The following is a 24,384-nucleotide window of genomic DNA, read 5'->3' as shown; positions in this document are numbered from 1 at the left end:
AAGACTGAGCATTTTACAGTCATCCCAGGTGAAAAAAGTACACTTCTATAATGTACTTAAAGTGCTCTATTTTCGTGCACTAATTTTGCACTTAATATACTAAAAATTCCTCTTTAGTACTACTTAATATAATCTTAAGAACATCTAAGTGTACTCAACTGTGCTATTTTGAGACACCATGAAATATGAACTAATATGTGCTTTTAATATACTATCTCTGTACTTAAAAAATTGTATTTAGATATCACTTATAGTACATTTGAGCCCATAGTGTACTACAAGTGGTAACTAAATATATTTTTTTAAATAGTTGAGTACACTTAGATGTTGCTTAAGATTATATTAAGAGGTACTAAAGATGCATTTTTAGTATATTAAGTGCAAAATTAGAGCACCAAAAATAGAGCACTTTAAGTACATTATAGAAGTGTACTTTTTTTTCACCTGGGATGTTATACTACTCTGAATGCATGAACACTGCCGATTGTAAGGAACTTACTTAAACAATCCCCACCGGACCATCCTGGGCGACACTCTGCACAATACTGCCCTTTTACAAAGAAATCGTCCCTTGGGCCCCATGTGCCATTGTTACAGCGCTTGCAGTTCTCAAATATGCTGCAGCCTGAAGTGGAAAAAGCAAAAGCTCTAGAATTAGAAAGAGGCATTGAAGACTCGTCATAATAAATAATGAGATTATTTTGTATGAATGATACATGCACTGCTGCTTCACATTTTGGTCCATTTCAGAACAGAGCAAAATTGGACACTTTGAGACACACTTCAGGAGCACCTCTATGATACCTACTGATACAGTCTGGGTACGTTCTTAGACATTTTTGACTGTAAACTTCAGTTCAGGCATTTTTTTTTTTTATTACAAACATCTGGCTGTTCGCATATACAGACTGCACTTATATACATATTTTTTAAGACCAGACCATTTAATTTTCCTGTTGCTGTAAAACCCTTTATAGACATCACACAGTCAAGAATGTGACAAACAATATTGCTCAGGGAGAGGAAAAAAAAAAAAAAAAAAAAAAAAACGTTAACCATTAAATCCAAATGGAAGGAATACACTGTCTCTTTTCTGTGTTTACAAGGTTTCAGAGGTAAAATGTTAGGTTAGCAAAACCAACAAATCATAAAACAGGGCAGACTGAAGGACTGTTTGCAATATATATGTGTCCCTGGACCAACACAGGTATATTTGTAGCAATAGCCAACAATACAATGTATGGGTCAAAATTAAAGGTACTTCACCCCTGGAAAGATGAATGTGTATTTAAAATTGGTCATTTATGTAGTAGAAATGTGAAATTATTTTTGAATTTGGAGCTTTCTAGACTGACAAAAGGCAGAAAATGTATTTTTGACTAATGTGGATGAAAGACAACTCCCAGAATGCACTTGTTTTGCTGCCCTTGCGAGGCCACGCCCAAACCACGCCTATCGGTTACAGGCGGCATTACCAGGAAAATTCAAACAACTAGGCTTGCTTTGTTACATATTAATTCTATAAATCGTGAGTTAGTTCATACATTTACAGCGAAATGGTGCTAAATTGCTTTGTACCTGGATAACACAGTAGCCTATATGTAGTGTTGTAGGTAGCAGTAAAACTGCAAACTTAGCAAAGTAACGTTAGATAGACAATTACATATAAGTTGCATATAAGTTGACTGTTATCAAAGGTAAAGCCACTGTTCTGTAAAACTGAGTTAGTCTATTTATCCATTTATGCTAACGTTACCACAAAAGCCTGTTGCATGTATTGAGATGACTGCAGAGACCGATAAATTTGCGAGATGAACCACTGATGTAGTGCAGACTATAACAAAATAATGTTAATTACTGTAAGCTTAAAAATATAATTGACACCCAATTTTGATAAAATCTTTGATCTATGTCCGTGAGTAACCTCAAACGCGCATATGTATGGGCGTGGTGAAAAAATGCGGAACTACCTGCTATTACTGGCTGTAGTTTTAAGCCTCTGGCCAAAAAAGCCTCCGATGACGCAAAATGATGATTTTTGCGTCATCGGAGGCTTTTTTACAGAATAAAAATGCATAAATCTCTCATCTCGGGCTGATATGAAGGGGGAAAGCACGGTAATTTCGAAAATACTAGTGGTATTCTACTAATACAAAGCTTAATGCTAAATCCTGAAGTATCCCTTTAAAGATTTTTCTTTTATGCCAAAAATCATTAGGATAAATAAAGTAAAGATCATGTTCCATGAAGATATTTTGTAAATGTCCTACCATTCATGCATTGCTAAGGACTTCATTTGGGCAACTTTAAAGGCGATTTTCTCAATATTTTGATTTTTTTACACCCTCAGATTCCAGATTTTCAAATAGTTGTATCTCGACCAAATATTGTCCTATCCTAACAAACCATACTTCAATGGAAAGATCATTTATTCAGCTTTTAGATGATGTATATATCTTATTTCATAATAATAAAAAAAAAAACCCTTATGACTGGTTTTGTGGTCCAGAGTCACATATGACATTTCTGCCAGGTGTTTAATTGCTTTTTTGAGCTGCAGAATTATTAAAAATATAGGATCAACTCAAGCTTACTATGAGTGAAAAACCATGAACAAACCAAGACATGCATCACAAGAAGAGAAAACTGTGAAATATCTGCAAGCGTGTTTGTGTGTTATCTGCTCACCGGGATGTATGATGCAGGGATCGCATTCATTTACAGCATTACGACAGCATGGCACTGCGTAACCTACCGGATACCCCTGAAGAGGACATTTACAGTGGATGACATCATATTCACAGCATCCCCTGCACATCACACTCCACTCGGGCCCTGGGCAGAAGTTGTACAGGAACCTGTAATCTAACAAACAACACACAATATCATAGGCATTTCAAATGACAGCGACACATTATAATCAAAATTTATATACCCTTTGCAATAAATTTGTAAAAGGAACAAGATCAGTAAACAGCATTAGTTAATCTTTGGTAACATTAACTCGCACATTAAATGCACTTTTGGCAGAAGAGTCTATGAGGGAGGGAGGAGCCTGGGTGGAGAAAAAGAGCAGAGACATTAGGACGAAGGCCCATGGCAGAACAGAAGGTAAGAGGAGCCAGGAAGAGCCAGGAAAGGTGGAGACCCAGGAGGAGCCAAGGAGACAAAGACCCAGGGTGACACAGAGTCTTGGCGCTGGGTGGAACCGATGGCGATGAAGGAGACTTGGGACTGGGCAAAACCAGCAGCAACAAAGGAGTTTGAATGAGACCAACAGAAGAGGTAAGGCTTGGGAACAGGAGGTGTCCAGGAAATCCAACCTCTGAAGGTGGAGGATTGATAGGAAACCTCTCCATGCCATCTGGCTCCACAGAAAGTCCTATAGGGATGGACATGGGTGCCAGCTCTCACACCTGGTCAGACATGGCTCTGGCTCCATGTCTGTCAACGTGTTAAATACTAAACGTTTGTGCAGAAACGAGCAGAGAAACACAAGAATTGTGACGCTCCATTTGTAATCGACTCTATATCCTTTATTTTTCTTTGCAGATTCCCATACAATAATCATTCTTCTATTAAATGTGTTTCACTGGAAAGACTTGTAACAATAACTTGAGTCTTAGGGTGTACTCACACTAGGCGCTCTGAACCATGCCCAAGCACGTTTGACACCCAAAGCTCAATTCGTTTGACTAACATAATTGCTCCAAACCATGCCCGGGCATGGTTCATTTAGCCGACCCTGGCCCGCGTGGAAGAGGTGGGCTAGAGTGTGGTTCGGTTGGGCTTGAGCGTGGTTCACATGCAGTGTGAGCGCAAACTGTGCCAGAGCACGGAACAGCTATACTTTTGTGTGCGCTACTGTCATCATTGCGACGGCAAACATCTTTTTTACTACTCTGATAGTACACTTATCAATTGATGCAATTAATTTGAGTGTATTTGGGTTTATGACGGGTCTGCTTCTCACTTTATTGATGAACAGCAATTGTAGTTTGTGAGTAAAGCTGCAAATTCCTCCATTAACGTCAGCTGCTATAATAATCCTCTGATACATGCAAGAGAAAATCGTTGCATGGCAAAAATGATAATATATATTAGGCCGTATCTTAACGAAAGCGCATTTCTTCCTGTTTTTTTTTTTTTTTCCATTTAAAAAGTTGCATCGTATATGATGTAAGCGCGTTCCGGCTCGGAACTATAAGTGCAGTGTGAGTGCAGGGCAGCGGGGGAGTGGGGAGGGGGGACAGTCGCACTCGGGCTCGGTTCAAGGCAACCGTGCCTAGTGTGAGAACACCCTTATCTGTCAGGCGGTGAGTTATGCACATTCACACTCACACTGGGGAACAGGTGAGATGAGAATCACAGAGGAGATTACCAGAAGAAGGCATGGAGAAAAGGAGATGACTTGGAGTTGATATTGAAGATAAATCATTGGAGAATGTTCTCACAAAGAAAATATTCAGTTAAGTGAGTTCGTGCAGGGTTTTTATAGCGTGGTGATTGCAGTGCTGACGAGGGACATGTGCATGAGATCAGTTGCCAGGGAGGATCATTGGAAATATAGTCTGTGACAGTAATCAGCTGTTGTTGATTTTTTTCATGAATATAAAATCACACTTACTAATGACTTCTACAGACACATGTTATTGTTTAAAAATTTCTTTATCTATGGAGAAAACAAATGGGATTTTTCCTTCCTCGCTGAACTTTTTTTTTAATGTGGAACAAATTAAAGGTGCTCTAAGCGATGTCACGTGTTTTTAGGCAAAAACATTTTTGTCACATACCGCAAACATCTCCTCACTATCCGCTAGCTGCCTGTCCCCTGAACACACTGTAAAAAAACACGGTCTCTGTAGTCGCCACAAGCTCCGAAAATGGCAATAAAAACAAACTGGTGCAGCCTGGACCACGAAACATAATAAACATGCTCCAGCCAATAACCGACAAGAATGATTTTAAATGCGCATTCATGACTGTTTCAGGAAGCACGGAGGGGAGGGGGAGGAGGAGGGAGGGTCTAGCTAGCCTCTGTTTTGTTTGACAACACTTTGAACGTCAACAGGAAGTTACTCCACCCAGGATCGCTTAGAGCACCTTTAAAGGTGCCCTAGAATGAAAAATTGAATTTACCTTGGCATAGTTGAATAACAAGAGTTCAGTACATGGAAAAGACATACATTGAGTTTCAAACTCCATTGCTTCCTCCTTCTTATATAAATCTCATTTGTTTAAAAGACCTCCGGACCTACTGTTATGTAACAGTCGGGATCATTAATATGTACTTCCCCAATATTTGCATATGCCAGCCCATGTTAAAGGCATTACACAAGGGCAGCCAGTATTAACGTCTGGATGTGCACAGCTGAATCATCAAACTAGGCAAGCAAGCAAGGACAATAGCGAAAAATGGCAGATGGAGCAATAATAACTGACATGATCCATGATAACATGATATTTTTAGTGATATTTGTAAATTGTCTTTCTAAATGTTTCGTTAGCATGTTGCTAATGTACTGTTAAATGTGGTTAAAGTTACCATCGTTTCTTACTGTATTCACGGAGACAAGAGCCGTCGCTATTTTCATTTATAAACACTTGCAGTCTGTATAATTCATAAACACAACTTCATTCTTTATAAATCTCTCCAACAGTGTGTAATGTTAGCTTTAGCCCCGGAGCACCATCAAACTCATTCAGTATCAAATGTAAACATCCAAATAAATACTATACTCACATGATCCGATCCATGCATGCAGTATGCGCGATTTAAAGGGGCCGTGCACTGAATTGGTGCATAGTTAATGATGCCCCAAAATAGGCATCAAATATTAATTAAAAAAAATCTATGGGGTATTTTGAGCTGAAACTTCATAGACACATTCAGGGGACACCTTAGACTTATATTACATCTTGTGAAAGAAAGTTCTAGGGCACCTTTAAGGACTTCATATCTACAATTTTGGCATTAATCTGTGCAAAACTGGTGGCTTGGCAGTTTTCCCATTATGTATTAAAGATTTGGTTCAGAAAATGTTGACATGAGAGTTCGTATGGTTTCAATTGTTGTTTATTTATAACTGTACTAGTAATACAAATAAATTATTTGCAATTTTACAATAAAGTCCAGCACTTTCCCCTTATTTTTCAGCATTTCTACTCTATTTTAAATAATGTTAGTGAAGAGCCAACAAACATTATTAACACATCAGTTAATGTAGAAATATGTCTCACTTTACAATAAGGTTACAAATGTACATAAAAAGTAATTTTTTTTAAAGATGAATCATGTTAGTAAGAAGCAATACACCAGTCAATGTTCAGATTGTTCCCACTTTACAACAAGGTTCATAAAAATGTATAATAATGCTTTATTGCTGGTATAAATGTTTAAAAGTGCATACAAGCATTTGCACATAAATTAAAGCGTAGTATTTGCAGTTTCCAACTGACATAACCTAAAGGGGAAAACAAATGCCCAGCAGTTTAAGACTGAGGATAAGCCCATTTTTTTGTTTTTTTGGGACAGGACACTTTTTGGAAGTTCGAAATGGCTTGCCAAAGCGAACTTTCAGGAAAAGTTTGCTTCAGCTGCAAAACACCTTCGTACTACCATTGGTCAGTGACAATAATGTAACAGGAGGTGTGCGCTGAGGCTTCGCCTTCACTCACGTGGACCGCGTCTTTGACTCATTTTGTGTGTTTGAGTTCGGTGTGGTAAGAGCTCCGCGGGTGAAAACATGAACACACTGGATAGCCGCTTTATAGTACAAAATAAAGTTGTGCTTGTAAAAAAATAAGCCAATAACACTGTTTTCCATGTTTGATACTGTAAAGCTGCTTGATTTTAAGCAATCTGTTGAATAAAGTGATATGAAGACGTGACGTGACTGGAGTGCTAATTTACAGAGCTTGTGCTAACATACCCATGTTGTTATGATCAGACGCTTTTTTTATGCTTTCTATAATAAATGCTTGCCGTTTTCTCATTTTTGTTGTGTTTATTTTGTTACTGAGAAGAAAGTACACGGCACATATTTACATATTCATATAACTGTCGCTTTCGGCAGTGTGGGTGGTGTCAGATGTTCGTTTACAGCAGGGATGGGCAACTTCAGTCCTGGAGGGCCACTGCCCAGCAGAGTTTAGCTCCAACCCTAATCAAACACACCTGAACCAGCTAATCAAGGTCTTTAGGATTAGTAGAAAGTTATAGGCAAGTGAGTTTTTATCAGGGATGGAGATAAACTCTGCAGGACACTGGCCCTCCAGGACCGGATTTGCCCATCCCTGGTTTACAGTATAACGCTGGTCAAGGTTGACATGAAGCAGCTAAATCTCCCTCAGAGGGAATCACGTTTAAAACAGGAGATTCTGCTGCCAATAAATAAACAAATAAAACATGACAGAGCTCGTAATAAAACCAGAATCAACATTGGCTTGGCTTTTTAGTGATGCTGAGAAATGAGGGATTTTAAATGTTGTAAAAGCAACGTGAAGATGGAGGAGCAGACCAGCAGAAATTAAAAATATATAAATGTATAGTTAAATAAATAAATGTAATAGGAAAGGAGTGAAATACATTATTTGAATAAACAAATATAATTCATTTTACAACCCTGGATTGCTCTGTTCTTTATAAGCCATTGTTTGGTTTGGAATCGTAATCCAAATCATTTCAGTTATTGCAGAGACAAGATGTTCTCTGTTATTACAAAATAAACAGACATTAGAGTAGAATGTCCAATTGGTGCATTAACCTAGAATCTGACGACAGTGTTGATGGCTCCAGGCTTGATGATGATGCTGTGAGGATCATATAATACATCTGGATTCAGCTTCATGATTTTCTTTCTGGAAAAGTGTGGTCACTACAAAATAATTTGACATAATAATGAGAATCAACAAAAATAGATCTCCAGTTGATCTGCCTCATCCCATAGCAAACTCTGATCTCCATCAGATCCGACGCTTCTACACTCTCAACCAGTGATGCACTGGAGCTACGCAAGAACTGCCTCCCTCATTTCCATGTTGTACATGGAAAAGTAAAATTATAAAATAAATAAATAAATAAATAAATAAATAAATCTGGAAATAAATACATGAAGGAATAAATAACAGTTAAAAATAAATGTATATATAAATATAGAAAATAATAAATATAAGGTAATACAAAAATTAATTTAGGGTTCAATTGTATTAAATTTATTTAAATTCTATTACCCAACAGGTGAGTCAGGGATTTTATTGAACAGATAAAATCCTCCACCTTCCCCAGCTCCACCTGCCAAAATCTGCTACTGAATTTACATAATGTATGTTGATTTATGCAGCAGCAGCATATCTTAAATGCTCACAGCAGCATGTCTGTGTATCTGATAGTAGTAGTAACAAGCAGCAGCAGTGTAGCAGATCTAGTTTGCAAAGACCCAATACATTAAAATGACCATATTCATTCAACATGAATATGGTAAATTGATAGTTGTCATGAATTGAACTTTTTTTTTTTTTTTGTCCCAGTTGGTACAGAATGTCTGACATACAAAGCTGCCAATTCTGTGTCAGTGAGAAATATAGGTACCAACAATTCAGAAGAACACATGAGTTCATCATCAAAAGGTGTTTGTAAGGTAAATTCAATGGTAATACTTTACATCAGGATTAAATCTCCTTGTTGTTTACCATATTTTAGATAAATTTATAGTCACAGTATTTATTTTATCAGCGATAGTCAACCCTGCCCCTGGAGGCCTGCCATCCTGCAGAGTTCAGCTCCAACCCTAATAAAACAATAACAACCAGGCAATCGAGGCGTTCGGGATTAAGTAATGTTGGAGCAGGGTTGGAGCCAAAGTTTCACAGAAAGGTTTGGACCGGAGAGAAACTTCCAGGCTCGCCACTCCTGCTTTATATGATGTCAGATAGTGTGTGCAGTCGTGAGCTTTGTCTGTTGTAGACACTGTGGTATTTTTCCATGGTAACAGCTGTTTGTTGTGTTATGGTCGATTTATTCTTCACTTGAGAACCAGTAAATTAGTGTTGCTTTGAGACAACTTTACCAGATTTGCTTGTGTATTTCCAAAGGGATTTCTTAGGAATTATTTGGTAATTCTTTTGGAGATCTGAACATAATGAAATGAACAGTTAATAATTAGTCTTTGGTAGTTTCTTGAGGCAATTTGGTGTTGACAATGCTTCCAATCATTTTTTTTTTACCAAAAAACAAGTTACTGTATGTGTTGCTCCAGCTGGATGAAATCATTGCTCAGCTGACTATAGTCTGTCACAACCCTCAACCCCGCCAAATACTTTCTGAACAACAACATTTTTGTGGTTTTACATGAAAAACTACAACACACACACACACACACACACACACACACATACTAGAAAAAACAAAGAACAAAAAAAAAAACGGAGTAAATTCAAAATACACTTTTATACACAGCTGACATGGAAGAGAGAAAATATTCCTGTGCTCTGATCTAATCGGCTGATGACCTCATGTTTGTGTGTGTTTGCTCACTTCAGAAAAACAGTAGTGTGGGAGGCGTCTGTAACTTTCAGTGTGTTAGCAGAACACTCACTGTTTCAGTGCTTAGGATGTTCAATATATGTATAAATGTCAAAGCACTGATGTGAGACTAAATGATTGTGCCGACAGTCTAGCTAAAGTAGGTTATCAACATTTCAAAATAATAGGTTCAGTCTCCTCGCAGCAAAACCATTTTCTTCATTACTCAATATTTTGTCTCCTTTTTCAAACCCATTTTTAGATCTTTGAGTCTAATGATCTGATGATCTGAATCAGGTGTGTTTGATTGCATACTAAATATGCAGTGCTGGGGCTCAGGGCTGAGAAACCCTGTCCTAAACAACTATGCCCTGATCTGCAGAATTCAGCAAATTGGAGATAGTGTGTGCAAATAAACTCTGCTTTTAGCAAGCCTGAATTAATTCATGGGGAATTCTCCCTGATTGAGTTTAACAGCGTCTTTTGCTATCAATATATCTCGACGTGTAAGAGTTTACATTTACATGGCAGTTGGATATTCCACAGGCCTGAACGATTTATCAGCCGTGGAACAAAAAACCCTCCTCTGGGTCCGGCAGTGCTCTCACTCCGAATAACCAGCACCGAGGTCTATATACTTTCACCCACACATAGAGGAAACCACAGTGCAATATGAATGTCTTTGTTGCCTAACTAGCCTCTGCTGGGGAATGTTTTGTGCAAATGTAGCACTCTATAAATTGTCCAATGAGGTTAGGCATAACCTTTAATTGAACTACTTGTTTTCAAATTGTGAGTTAAGGATGTGAATGTGAAGAGTTCCATGGAATTTTTTCTTTTCTTTTTTTTTTCTGGTCTTTGCCAAAGAGTGATGAGCATAGATATACAGTCAATGATCTGTCTCTTTCTCTGAGCCAGAAACAGTGTCTGGGGGGCTGTTAGAATAATGCAGGAAAATCCCTAGAATGGGAATCATGAAGTTCATGGCCTCAGTTCACTCTATTATTTACACAGCGTTTTTTGGATTCCTGCAGCCACATACAGGGCAACACCATTTCACTTCTAAAAAAAAGTTTCATTAATATGAGAAGACAAATCACTTTTAAAACATGTGCCACTCTGACAATGAGTTTTTCACCTTTCACATCCCATGACCTCAGATGGGAGTGTTTTAGAGCATCACGAAAGAGAAGATAATTCATAATGCAAAACAAATAACTGTGATATTTAACAGAATTTTGAATTTTTAGTAATGCTTTTCAGTCACAAAGGCAGACTGGAACAGTTTCTATACCTCAAAACTTTTGTTAAAAAAACAAGAGACAGAGACAAAGACACAAACAGAAAGGAGCCGTTCAGATTGACTCTCAGACAACAAAAGAGTGTGACTCTCTATGACTCTTTAAAAGCAATTCAATCAGACTTACCATATGGCCAGGCCGTCCCCTGGCCCAACAGGAGGAAGATGATGAGTAGGGTGAAGCCGGGCAGAGAGAGGATATTGTGACGGTTCCGCTGGCTGCGGCTCTGCAGCGGTTCAGACAAACACATGCTGCAGGCTGAAGCTCTGTTTACTCTCTGAGCTCAGCTGCTTTGACATCACCTCTCCTCTTTACTGCCCTCCCTCCTGACTCACATTTTCCCCTCTCTCTCTCTCTCTCTCGCCCTGCATACTCCCCTCAGTTTCTCTCTGTCCCAAACCTCTTGCATTCTTCACACTTTCGGCACCTTTTCCCTCTCTCTTTAAATCTGCTACACTCAAAAGTGAAAGTTCCTATCTCTTGTCTCTGTTTTTGTTCTTTTTTTCTTTCTCTTTTTCTCTCCCCTCCCTCGGTTTCAGGTTTCAGAGTCCAGCTTCGCAAGAGTCTCCACTAATCATCAGCTCTTCTGTTAGAACACACTCACTCTTTCAGAATAAAAGTGCGCGTGAGCGCACACACGCACACACGTCACTATTAAGTATGATTTATAAGTTGTTTTCTTCATGGTGACCAAAAAAATTTAGATATTTTAGATATTGCCATCTTTGTGGGGACATTTTGTCTCCATAATGCAGGGTTTACCTGAACCACACACACACACACATTTCTATTGTATTCTATGGTACAAAAAAAAATTTAATTATGAATGTTTAGATGCGTTTAAAAACAGAATACATTTACTTGCTTTGGGAAAATAAACAATTCTTGTTTTAAACATGAATCTAACAAGGTGTAGTGAGTTGTAATTTTGTACAATATTGATTCTTTAGTAAATATATCTTGTTTTTAAGATGTTCAGATATTTTAGCTAAAAAAATAAAATAAAAACAACAGATTATGGAAACATATTTTGCATTCTATTCTATTCTATTCTATTCTATTCTATTCTATTCTATTCTAGACATAAACAGTAACAGACTCACAAAGCCTGATTTTTGACCATAAGCATAAACACTTCAAAATGGTGGTTAATGCACTCTGGACATTATTAATATGTTCCCAAAATCTAACAGCTCTATTTACATCATAGCTGCATTACCAACTCTAGATGTATATTATTTTTTAGTAATTCCACTCTCCTTGTAAATTAGATTAATTTAGTGTGGCCTTCATTGCACTTTCGAATATGAAACAACAAACTAAACTGTTAACGATACTGAATGCAACTTGGAGAATGTGCAAAAATATAATCCAGTGCACTACACAAGATATAGTGCATCTAAATTAAAGAGCTGCTTTGAAGTTTAAGTAAAATCAAAGTAGATTTACAAATCATTTGACTGTTCTCTATACAGAAATATCTGATATGACTGTACCATGTGTCACAAACAATGTGGTAGTGAGCAAACACACGACGCAGGGTTAATCAAAGATACTTTAATAAACAGAGAATAGAATCAGGAATATACATGGAGGATAAATACACTAACCACATTTACCAACAATGAGAACTGGCAAAGGACTAAACAGAACAGGGTGAATGTATACACGAATAAAAGAATGAACCAAACGAGAAACAGATGACTGTAATCAGCAAATAAACTAAGGCACAATGAAGACTAAACATAAAGGATATACATTAAACCAAGACACAATGAAACAAGACAGAACCCTAACAGTACTCCCCCTTCCCACAAGGCATGTCCTTGCACCGAAACAGTATGAGGAAGGGAGGGAGAAGTTTTCAGAGAAGGATGAGGGGCAGGTGTGGGACAGGAAACAGGAGTCAGTCAGTCAGTGGGAAAACCATGGCAGTGCTGATGGAGTCCAAAGCCAAGGCGGAGCCTTGATGGGTCTCTTGACCGGAGCCTGGGGCCGACATACGGAAACTGAGCTAGCAACAGTGGAGATCCCGCAAAGACGTGAAGGCAACAGCATGATGAAGCTGCAGGCCAGAAATCAGAGAGGACAATACCAGGTTGGCTGAGGTGATGATTAGGGCCTGGCAGAGAGGTGAGACCGGATATAAAGGAGGAACCTGGTGGAGCTGAAGGGGTGAAGGGCTGAGGTGCAGCTGAAGGCCCAGATGTCCGCTGCAGAACCAGTGACCAAGGTGGAGCTGGAGGGACGAGGAAGCCTGGTGGAGCCCAAGCGATGTCTATCCATGGTGGAGCTGAAGGAGCACAGAGCGAAGGTCAAGCGGACGAGCTGACAGGCCGAGGTGAAATCAAGGCCTGGAGGTCTGAGATGAAGTCAGGGGATCTGTATTGTAGAGCTTGACTGGTGGAGAGGAGACCCAAGGCATTGCCGGAGAGTTAGTGGGAGACTGTGGCGGGGGCAGAACCGAAGAGCTGTACGACACCAGTGGAGCAGGTGAGCCTGGGAACTGGATGGAACGAGTGGTGATGGTGACAATGAGGTGGGAAAGTGACAGGATGGGAGAGAGGATCATCCAACAGGTCACCAGAAATGCTTTTAGTGGTGGGAGCAAGGTTGGAAGTCGGCTCCATCAAGAAGTTGATGAGCCAGTGCAGCTTGGCTGGTTTTGGAGAGGACTCCAGAATGGACCTGGTGATGGGCTCTGTCCTTAGGACAGAGGTGGCTTCCAACTCTTGCTCCTGGACAAACGCATTGGCAGGTTCAGGCACCATGGAGGGAGGCAGCTCTTGCACATGTTCCATGGCGGAAGTTGACTCTGGCTCAATATCTGTGGTGGGCTCAGGCGTCAAGGTCAGGTCTGTGGCAGAAAATCTCTCATGCTGTTTAGGACACTCCAGGCTGAGACGACGATTCCTGTCTGGAGTCTGCAGAGAGATTACTGTTTTCGAAAGAAACGTGCTGGGGAGTTGCAGATGGTGTTGTTGTCCTCAACAGCTCCCACAGTGAGGGAGGATTGCACAGCCACGAGGTGTAGTCAGTGAACTCTGAGAAAGGACAGCAATTGTCCCCAACAGCAGCATCTTGCCAAGGATGTTCTCCATCCCTCTCCAGAAGAGATGTTTGATGATTGTTTCAGCGTTCCGGCATGCCTAGTTGTAGAGCTCTAGGAAGCCCTCCACATATTCCTACAGTGTCCAGACGTTTTGGAGGAAACAGTTCTGCTACTGTATATTTTGGTTTCGGTCAGTTCTTCTGTCACAAACACTGCGGTAGTGAGCAAACGCATGACGCAGGATAATTCAACAATGATACGAAACAGGTGAACGTAATCAGTAACTAAGGAAACTAACTAGGGCACAATGAAGACTGAAAGGTGAAAGGGTATACATGAAACCAAGACACATGAACAAAAAAACAATGAAACAAGACAGAACCCTTACATACAGTTTGTTGATGACAAACTCATGACAGATTAATTATTAACAGAAATTGATAATTTGTCCTGATAATCAGTTTTAATTAAATTGAAATAAAGTGGTAGCATTACTTTTCTAATTATGATGATGTATTGTTTTTCATTTAATAATAATAATACATTTGAAGGAACATCCTAATTAAAATTATGAGAAAAGACACGAATACAAAAGATGAATACAAGGACGATGAATACAAAAATAAAGGTATTTAATCAAACAAACTCAGATAGTCCACAGGGAACGTAACAGTGTTTGATATACAAACAATAACCGACCGTGAACTGAGGAAACACAGGAACTTGAGTATACAATAACGAACTCAAATACGAACAGCTGTGATGATTAAATGAATATCCATGGCAACAAACAAGTGGCAGGAAACATGAAAAAACAACAGGAAATAAATGACAAGTAAACTAAAAGTCCATGAAAATGAAAACTAAACTAACAGTTTGTGATAATACTTGTATATTTCATGGATCCCAGACATACGCTTCACAGGGCATAATATTCACATTAACTGTTTAGTGGTATGCCTTTTTGGTTACACTTTATTTTAAGGTGTCCTTGTTACTGTGTAATTATATATTTAAGTACTGAGTAATATTAATTAACAGCATGTACTTACTATAGAGTTAGGGATAGAATTAGGGTTTGGTTTGTGGGTTAGTAACATGTAATTATGCATAGTTTACTTTTATTACTACAGTAAGTACATGTAACGTCTAACAAAGACACTGTAAAATAAAGTTCCCTGCCTTTTCAGTGTACTTATTAAATGTAAAAAAAAAAAAAAAAAATAAAAGTATAAAAGTATGTCATGCCAATTGCAACTGCAGAAATATGAAAAATGAAGGAACTTATAACTTATACTGATAATAAAATGTATAAAATAAAATATGCCATAAATTAATAGAAGAGAAACATTTATTTATTTATTTATTTATTTATTTATATATTTGTCCTCAAGTCCTTTGCCTTTAAGAAATGTTGGACTGCTACCCTTCTGAAGTGTTATGGCATGCTGTAAAGGAAAGTGTTTTGGAAATGTCTGTTAGATAATGGAAACCACAGACATGCTACAATGAGGAAAAGCCCAGAGAACAGAGATTTTCTGCCTGCGGTACACAAAATACACACATTCATAACAGACACTCAGACACAGTGCACAGCCAGAGGCAAATGGAATAAACAGATGTTTCACCCACTGAAGTTTGTTTTGTTTCTCCATAGAGACTGAGAGGTCATGCTTGATGTCTATTTTGAATTTCCCTTTTGGTCTGAGAATTGGAAATCCTTACACGAATTATATGCAGGCTGCATGACCTCATCTGTGATGTAGCCAATAAGTCCTATAACGATTTTGGAGGTGTGTGTCTATATATGTGTACAAACTATTAATTTTATGCAAAGCAACATACACTGCACCTAAACGAGTGTCGCATCTGTCTTTTCACATGATGGAAATGCCTGATGCCTTGCATAAAATAAATGATTTTATGTGTAAAGATACTAAATCTAAATACTTTGGATGTTAAATATGTCTCAGAGCTGTTTGTTTATGGGCAGGTTATGCAGAGCGGTGGACTGAAGTTAGCAGTTTTTTTTTTTTAATTAAACCTAAAAATATTTAAAAGTATTTAATGCGCACAAATAATTTGTTATTATAGCTAGATTATAATAAATCCAAAAGCAAAACATGAAAGAACTAATAATCTATTGATTGCTCCTCTGCTGCCTTCTTCTGGTTATCGTGTTAATTTCATTGTGTCATTTTAATTTTAAAAGTCTTCCACCAGGGGACAGAAATCGTCCACTAAGCTAAAGCATGGCATATTTTCCATATCTCCATGAATGAAAATGGGAAATGTATATCGTCTTTAAAGTGAATTTTACTCTGCAACTATAAAGGTAAAACGTATAAAGTGTTTAAAATAGTAGGCTACATGTGTTTAAAAATAATCATAAACAATGATTTTATTGTCTGTGGTCCAAACATCCCAAGTGTGCACCATAGATGAACAGCCCATATTGCGCAGTCCTTCGTGATGGAAGATAAAACACTTAAGCATTTTAGCATGAAAAGGCATCTTAATTCACTAGCATTTTTCAGATATCTGAAAAGAAGTTGGCATAGGGATGATGTGAGTAATAACAAATCTCTGATCTGTTTTATTCATTTGAAATACAGTGAGCCAATTAATTTGTTTACCTTAAAAGTTTAGTTCACCCAAAAATGAAAATTCTGTCATTATTTACTCTCCCTCATGTCGTTCCACACCCGTAAGACCTTTCGTTCATCTTCAGAACACAAATTAAGATATTTTTGATGAAATCCTATGGCTCAGTGAGGCCTCTATTGCCAGCAATGACACTAAACCTCTCAAGATCCAGAAAGCTACTAAAGACATATTTAAAAGAGTTCATGTGAGGACAGTGGTTCAACCTTAATATTATACAGCGACAAAAACAAACAAAATCACTACTTTTGAACAATATCTAGTGACAGCTGATTTCAAAACATGAATCAGTGGTTCAGAACGCATAAACAAAGCCTTGTTTACTGAAATCACATGACTTTGGCTCTCCAAACCACTGATTCGAAACAAAAGATTCGTAAAGTTTCGAATCAGTGTTTTGAAATCGCCCATCAAAATATCTTAATTTGTGTTCTGAAGATGAACGAAGGTCTAACGGGTGTAGAACGACATGAGGGTGAGTAATAAACATAGTTTAAAAATGTTACGTCCCGTAGCGTTCTCTCTCTCTCTCTCTCTCTCTCTCTCTCTCCTTCACTGTCACTTGTTACAGGTCCCGTAATTGGATGACGTCGCGGCCAGTCATCGGAGTCTCGCGACATCCCGAGAACCAATGAGACGCTAGTGGGTGCGTATAAAGACCCGGATGCGACACGAGCGCGGGAGAAGCGTTTGCTTTGTTTTGTTTGCTCTCCTGCGTTTGCTGTCGTGTTTTTGCTCTTGTTTAGTTTGATTTGTTTATTGTGTGTTTTCTTCACTTGAAACTGTGTTCATCATGCCCTACTACTGATACTGTGATTATGGCGTGACTCGACTCTTGATTTGTCAGAGTTTGTTCAAGTCCTTCTCCGATACATAGTGATGGGACCAGGTTAGTATGTCACGTGACTTACACCTCGCAACACGTAGAGTAAAGTTGTTTAAACACACTAGTTTAGGAGCGGGTGCCAATTTATGTATTTATGTTTGTTAGTTAGTGTAGATAGCGGTGTTCTACACTGAAGATGTTATTTTCCTTGCTTTCTTTTGATTAGTTTAGAATTTGTTGGGGTTTAGTTAACTTGTTTTGTTTTATTGATTTTTTTTGTTTTAGCACCGCTCTCGTCCCTCGCTTTGTTATCGTTTATTTTACTTTTGTACATAATTTGTAAATAGGTATTTGTTTGTTTTGGATGTATGTTTGGTTCACTGCTTATTGTATCATTGGTGTTTTGTTACATTGAATTATTTTTCCCTTACTAAAAGCAACTACAAATTTAGTTCTTCTCTGCCTGTTTCTTTACTACACACATCACATCTCCTTAATAAATGAGTCCATTCTTTTAACAGCTTTTTAATAGTTAATCTTTTCTCATGTTACGTCTCCATATCCTCTAGACGCCAGGGGGACGTAACATAATTGGGGGCTCGTCCCAAAGCGATGCTGTCTCCTTTGTTAAGGAATAAGGTGTGTGTGGTTACAGGCAGAATTTTGTGTGAATGCAGGTTGAGCAAATTTGGTCTCGTGGCATATGTTGATGAGTTTTGATGGCGTTTAACTTGCAGAGCTTTGTTAATAATCCCTCATTAGAGGTGATTGAGAAGTGCAGAAAAGATGAGTTGTTAATTATAGCTAACCACTTCCAAATTGCGATTCCAAAGCAAACTTTAAAAAAGAAAATTAAAGCTGAATTGATTGACTGCTTAATTGACTCTGGAGTGTTAAGCTTGCCGGTGGTAGACCGAGGGGCAGATCTTGCGGGCATGGAGCAGAATGCTGGGAAGGTAGGTGAAGGTGAGGGCGAGTTAGTCACAGCGGAGGCGGAGGCTACCGTTGGGGCAACTCTTCCACCTTTTGAACCTTTTTCACCAGTCTCTCCCAGGTCAACAGGGGAGGCGCAGTTGAGAGTGCGGATTGAACGGCTCCGTATGGAAGCTCGAGAAAGAGCACAATCCCGCCAAGCAGAACTAGATCTGCGTCTACAGGTGCGCAAGCTCGAAATTGAAGCCGATAAGGAGGTTAAGCTTCGACAGTTGGACATCGAGGCGGCGAAGGCTGCTGCGGTTTCCTCTGTTCCACAGAACTCTTCATCGGTAAGTGACAATTCAGCTAATTCGACTTCAGCCACTTTTGATGTTGGCAAACATATTGCCTTAGTGCCAAGTTTTCGTGAAACGGAAGTGGATAGCTATTTTAACGCTTTCGAAAGAATTGCAACTTCTTTGGGTTGGCCAAAAGAGGTATGGTCATTGTTGTTGCAATGTAAATTAGCTGGGAAAGCTTTAGAAGTTTATTCAACCTTGTCTTTAGAAGACAGTCTTAAGTATGAGGTGGTTAAGCTAGCTGTACTTAAAGCTTATGAATTAGTCCCAGAGGCCTATAGGCAGCAATTTCGTACTCGTAGAAAAAACGCCAGTCAAACGTACGTCGAATTTGCCCGAGACAAGGGAATCCTTTTTGATAGGTGGTGCGCTTCTAGTAAGGTGGATGATTTCACATCGCTTAGAGAGCTTATGCTACTAGAAGATTTTAAACAGTGTCTTCCAGAGAGAATGGTGCTGTATTTGAATGAACAGAAAGTAACAACTTTATCTCAGGCAGCAGTGTTAGCGGATGAGTTTGTGCTCACACACCGAAATGTTTTTCAGCCAGCAAGCATTGAAAAGTCCTTTTTTAGGGTGCCGACGAAAGTTCAGCAACCCAAGTTAAATGGCGAGAAGCCCAAAGAAATGCGGGAGTGTTTTTACTGTCATAAGAAGGGACATGTTATAGCGGATTGTTTGACTCTGAAGCGTAAGCAGCAGACCCAAACAAAAGAGGTTGCATTTGTGAATGCCATTGATCCGGGTGCACATCTTGAACAGATTCAAGGTGAGGTTGACAGTGTTTATGTACCATTTCTTTCTAAAGGTTACGTATCATTATCAGGTAAGGAGGAAGATCAGGTAGAAGTGCGGGTGTTAAGAGACACGGGCGCTGCCCAGTCATTTGTGTGTGCAGATGTTTTGCCTTTTTCAGATCAGACATCAGTTGGATCTAATAGACTCGTACAGAGTTTCAGCATGGAGGTCATGAGAGTCCCGGTTCATCGTATCCATCTGCAGACAGACTTGGTGTCCGGTTTTGTGGAGGTAGGAGTACGCCCTGCTTTACCAGTGAAAGGGGTATCCTTCATTTTGGGTAACGATTTGGCCGGAGGGAAGGTGGTACCTTCACTTGAGGTAGTTGATACTCTGACAGAGCATAGCTCTGATGATTTGGCACAGAAATATCCAAGTGCATTTACTGCTTGCGTCATCACACGTGCTCAATCAAAGAAAGATGGTGGTGTGTCTTTATTTGACTCTTTCTTATGTGCAGATCAAGAGGCTGAGGGAAGTCTTGCAGATGAGTCTCATGTCAGTGATCAGGGGAATGAGGTTGTCGTAAGCGACCCATTAATATTGACGGTAACTCGTGAAAAGCTAATTGAAGCTCAGAAGAATGATATTTCACTTGTGAAATGTTTTAAACTGGCTGAGAAACCTGCACTTAACAATGTCTCATTTTTAGTGAGAGATGGACTGCTGGTGCGGAAGTGGCATAAAAATAATGCTGTCGAGGATGAGTGGAACGTTGTTTATCAGGTGGTGGTTCCTTCCATTTTTCGTCAACAGGTATTGTCGTTGGCGCACGATCATCTGCTCTCCGGACACTTAGGGGTGACGAAAACATACAATCGTGTTTTACAGCATTTCTTTTGGTACGGTTTGAAGCGTGACGTTGTAAAGTACTGCAAGACTTGTCATGTTTGCCAGTATGCTGGAAAGCCAAACCAGGTGATTCCACCAGCCCCTTTAATTCCAATTCCCGTCATAGGCGAACCTTTTGAACATGTGATTGTGGATTGTGTTGGTCCTTTGCCAAAGACCAAATCTGGTAATCAGTTTTTATTGACTATTATGTGTTCAGCTACCAGATACCCGGAAGCAATTCCACTACGCAAAATCACATCCCGAGCAGTCGTTAAAGTTTTAACAAAGTTTTTTACCACATTTGGTTTACCAAGAATTGTCCAGACTGATCAGGGGACTAATTTTCTGTCTAAGTTGTGTGCTCAAGTTTTTAAGTCACTCAATATTACACATCGCATAGCCAGTGCCTATCACCCAGAAAGTCAGGGGTCCTTGGAGAGGTTCCATCAGACTTTAAAAGCAATGCTTAGGAAATACTGCCTCGAGACAGGGTCCGAGTGGGATGAAGGTGTTCCCTTGCTTTTATTTTCAATTCGTGAAACAGTGCAGGAGTCCCTCAAGTTCAGCCCATCAGAGCTGGTCTTTGGCCATACTGTTAGAGGACCATTGAAAGTCCTAAAAGAGAGGATGTTAGGCATTGAGGACTCTAAGAAAACAAACGTGTTAGACTATGTTAGCAAATTCCGTGATCAACTTCAGAAATCATGTATGCTGGCTCGTGAGACATTGGCTAAAGCTCAAGGCAAGATGAAAATGTGGTATGATAAATCTGCTGTCAACAGATCTTTTGCAGTTGGCGATCAGGTGCTGGTTCTACTTCCCGTTCCAGGGTCTGCATTAACTGCACGGTTTTCAGGGCCTTATGAGATCTTGGAGAAGAGAGGAGAGACAGATTATGTATTGCGTACACCAGATAGGAGACGTCAGAAACGGGTATGTCATATCAATATGTTAAAAGCTTACCATACCAGAGATGACAGGGAGTCACCTAAGGAGAAGGAAGACGATTGTGTCCGTCCAGTAGGTGTGGCATGTGACAAGAGCTCATTTGCTGACGATCAAGACAATGCGGAAGGCTTATTGGAGTTAGATACCCCATTGTTATCTGCTAGATTGTCTAATTCTGAAACCCTAGCCAATCTGTCAAGTTTCTTGGCACATCTTAATACCGATCAGAGGGATGATATCATTAAACTCCTTAGCAATTTTTCTTCTATACTGGGGGACACTCCTACACTAACCAATGTTTTACAGCATGATATCAATGTAGGGGAGGCCCAGCCGATTAAGCAGCATCCTTATAGAGTTAACTTTATTAAAAGAGCTGCAATGAAGAAGGAAACTCAGTATCTATTAGAGAAAGGTTTAGCCAGTCCTAGTCTTAGTGCATGGAGTTCGCCATGTCTTTTGGTACAAAAGTCAGATGGTACCGCACGCTTTTGTACAGACTACCGACGTGTCAATGCTGTAACTGTCCCTGATTGTTTCCCGATGCCACGGATAGAGGACTGTGTTGACAGCGTTGGTTCCGCCAAATTTGTGAGTAAGCTGGATTTGCTCAAGGGATATTGGCAAGTTCCATTAACGCCCAGAGCATCTGAAATTTCAGCTTTTGTAACACCAGATTGTTTTCTTCAGTACAGGGTTATGGCGTTCGGCCTGCGAAATGCCGCAGCCACTTTTCAGAGACTGGTTAATTTGGTTCTTGCTGATGTCCCGAATTGTAACGCTTATCTTGATGATATTGTGGTTTATTCACAGAGTTGGAGTGAGCATGTATCTCTTTTAGAGACTGTGTTCAAGCATTTGCAGGAGGCTTCATTGACTTTGAATTTCTCCAAGTGTGAAATCGGTAAGGCTACAGTGACTTACCTTGGTAAGCAGGTGGGGTATGGTCAAGTACGTCCGGTGATGGCCAAAATTTCAGCGATAAATGACTTTCCAGTACCTAAGACCCGACGTGAGCTACGTAGATTCCTGGGCATGGCCGGTTTCTATCGGTGTTTTTGTCGCAATTTCTCCTCCGTTGCTGCACCATTAACTACTTTACTCAGTCCTTCAGAACATTTTGTCTGGTCAACTGATTGTCAAACAGCATTTGAAAATATTAAAGTGTTGCTGTGTAGTAAGCCTGTTCTGTCTGCTCCAAATTTCTCCTTGGCGTTCAAACTGGAGGTGGATGCGAGTGATTTAGGAGCTGGTGCCGTACTCATACAAGAGGATAAGGATGGAATCGATCACCCGGTCTGTTATTTCTCTAAGAAGTTTAATAGAAGTCAACGGAACTATTCAACGATAGAGAAGGAGGCTTTGGCTTTGCTGTTGGCAATCCAACACTTCGAGGTTTACGTTGGTTCTTCTGTATTTCCTGTGACTGTTTATACAGACCACAACCCTTTAACTTTTATTTCACGTATGCGTAACCAGAACCAAAGGTTGATGAGGTGGTCCCTTATTTTTCAGAACTACAATCTTGAGATCCGGTACAAGAAGGGTACAGATAATGTCGTGGCAGACGCTCTGTCTCGGGTCTAAGGAAGAGTACCTACTGGTATAGGTTGGTTCTATCAAACATGTGTATGTTTGTTTTTTAAGGGTGGGGGTGTTACGTCCCGTAGCGTTCTCTCTCTCTCTCTCTCTCTCTCTCTCTCTCTCCTTCACTGTCACTTGTTACAGGTCCCGTAATTGGATGACGTCGCGGCCAGTCATCGGAGTCTCGCGACATCCCGAGAACCAATGAGACGCTAGTGGGCGCGTATAAAGACCCGGATGCGACACGAGCGCGGGAGAAGCGTTTGCTTTGTTTTGTTTGCTCTCCTGCGTTTGCTGTCGTGTTTTTGCTCTTGTTTAGTTTGATTTGTTTATTGTGTGTTTTCTTCACTTGAAACTGTGTTCATCATGCCCTACTACTGATACTGTGATTATGGCGTGACTCGACTCTTGATTTGTCAGAGTTTGTTCAAGTCCTTCTCCGATACATAGTGATGGGACCAGGTTAGTATGTCACGTGACTTACACCTCGCAACACGTAGAGTAAAGTTGTTTAAACACACTAGTTTAGGAGCGGGTGCCAATTTATGTATTTATGTTTGTTAGTTAGTGTAGATAGCGGTGTTCTACACTGAAGATGTTATTTTCCTTGCTTTCTTTTGATTAGTTTAGAATTTGTTGGGGTTTAGTTAACTTGTTTTGTTTTATTGATTTTTTTTGTTTTAGCACCGCTCTCGTCCCTCGCTTTGTTATCGTTTATTTTACTTTTGTACATAATTTGTAAATAGGTATTTGTTTGTTTTGGATGTATGTTTGGTTCACTGCTTATTGTATCATTGGTGTTTTGTTACATTGAATTATTTTTCCCTTACTAAAAGCAACTACAAATTTAGTTCTTCTCTGCCTGTTTCTTTACTACACACATCACATCTCCTTAATAAATGAGTCCATTCTTTTAACAGCTTTTTAATAGTTAATCTTTTCTCATGTTACGTCTCCATATCCTCTAGACGCCAGGGGGACGTAACAGTACAGACTGACTCATAAACTAACAGTCTAAAATAAATTTAATAACGCAACACAAAAACATAGCAGCTTCTCCAGAGTTTGGCCTATCCTATTTTTTGCTGGAGTTGTTTATTTGATCATTTGATGTTAATTTTTTATAACTGAAATGAAAATTTTGTTCCCCGCACCCACCTTTCAGTCCGGAGTTGCACCCCTGCTAACACTATTGCTCCACTAATTGTGCGTTTGTGCTCCAGACATTTGTGATTCTGACCCCTGGAACTGCTCTCTTATTTACATTTTTAAATCACATTTCCTGCTGGCTTGATCCCGTGTTTAATTGTCATTCTTACAGTGTGTGTTCAGTTTTAATATTTCCGGAGTCTCTCATGAGAGTGATGATCTGCGCCACTAGAGGGCGCGTGATTGTTGTTCATATGCGTGCGTGGGGTTAAAAAAGTAAAAGTGGAGGAAAGAGACGCCTATATGGAAGTTTGCTGAATGTTTATTCTGAGTAGGCTCAATATCAGAGTATAATCAAAATATAATGTAACAACAAATATCCATTTATGTCTACTATAAATATAAATTTGACATAAATAATGATAATAATA

General features: G+C 39.4%; 1 protein-coding gene across 1 annotated transcript; it reads right to left on the bottom strand.

Moving 5' to 3' along the window:
• Positions 1-336: 336 nt before the first annotated feature.
• LOC125247281 (inactive serine protease PAMR1-like) lies at positions 337-11,417 on the bottom strand. The gene is made up of 3 exons (XM_048158546.1): positions 10,951-11,417; positions 2,689-2,865; positions 337-625 (listed from the first exon to the last, which is right to left on the bottom strand). Exons 1-3 carry the CDS (start codon positions 11,072-11,074, stop codon positions 453-455), a joined length of 474 nt encoding a protein of 157 aa, XP_048014503.1. The 5' UTR covers positions 11,075-11,417; the 3' UTR covers positions 337-452.
• Positions 11,418-24,384: the final 12,967 nt, after the last annotated feature.

This window comes from Megalobrama amblycephala, linkage group LG15 (genome assembly GCF_018812025.1).
Source record: "Megalobrama amblycephala isolate DHTTF-2021 linkage group LG15, ASM1881202v1, whole genome shotgun sequence".
NCBI classification, from domain to species: domain Eukaryota; kingdom Metazoa; phylum Chordata; class Actinopteri; order Cypriniformes; family Xenocyprididae; genus Megalobrama; species Megalobrama amblycephala.
This window is presented reverse-complemented; position numbering and strand designations above follow the sequence as displayed.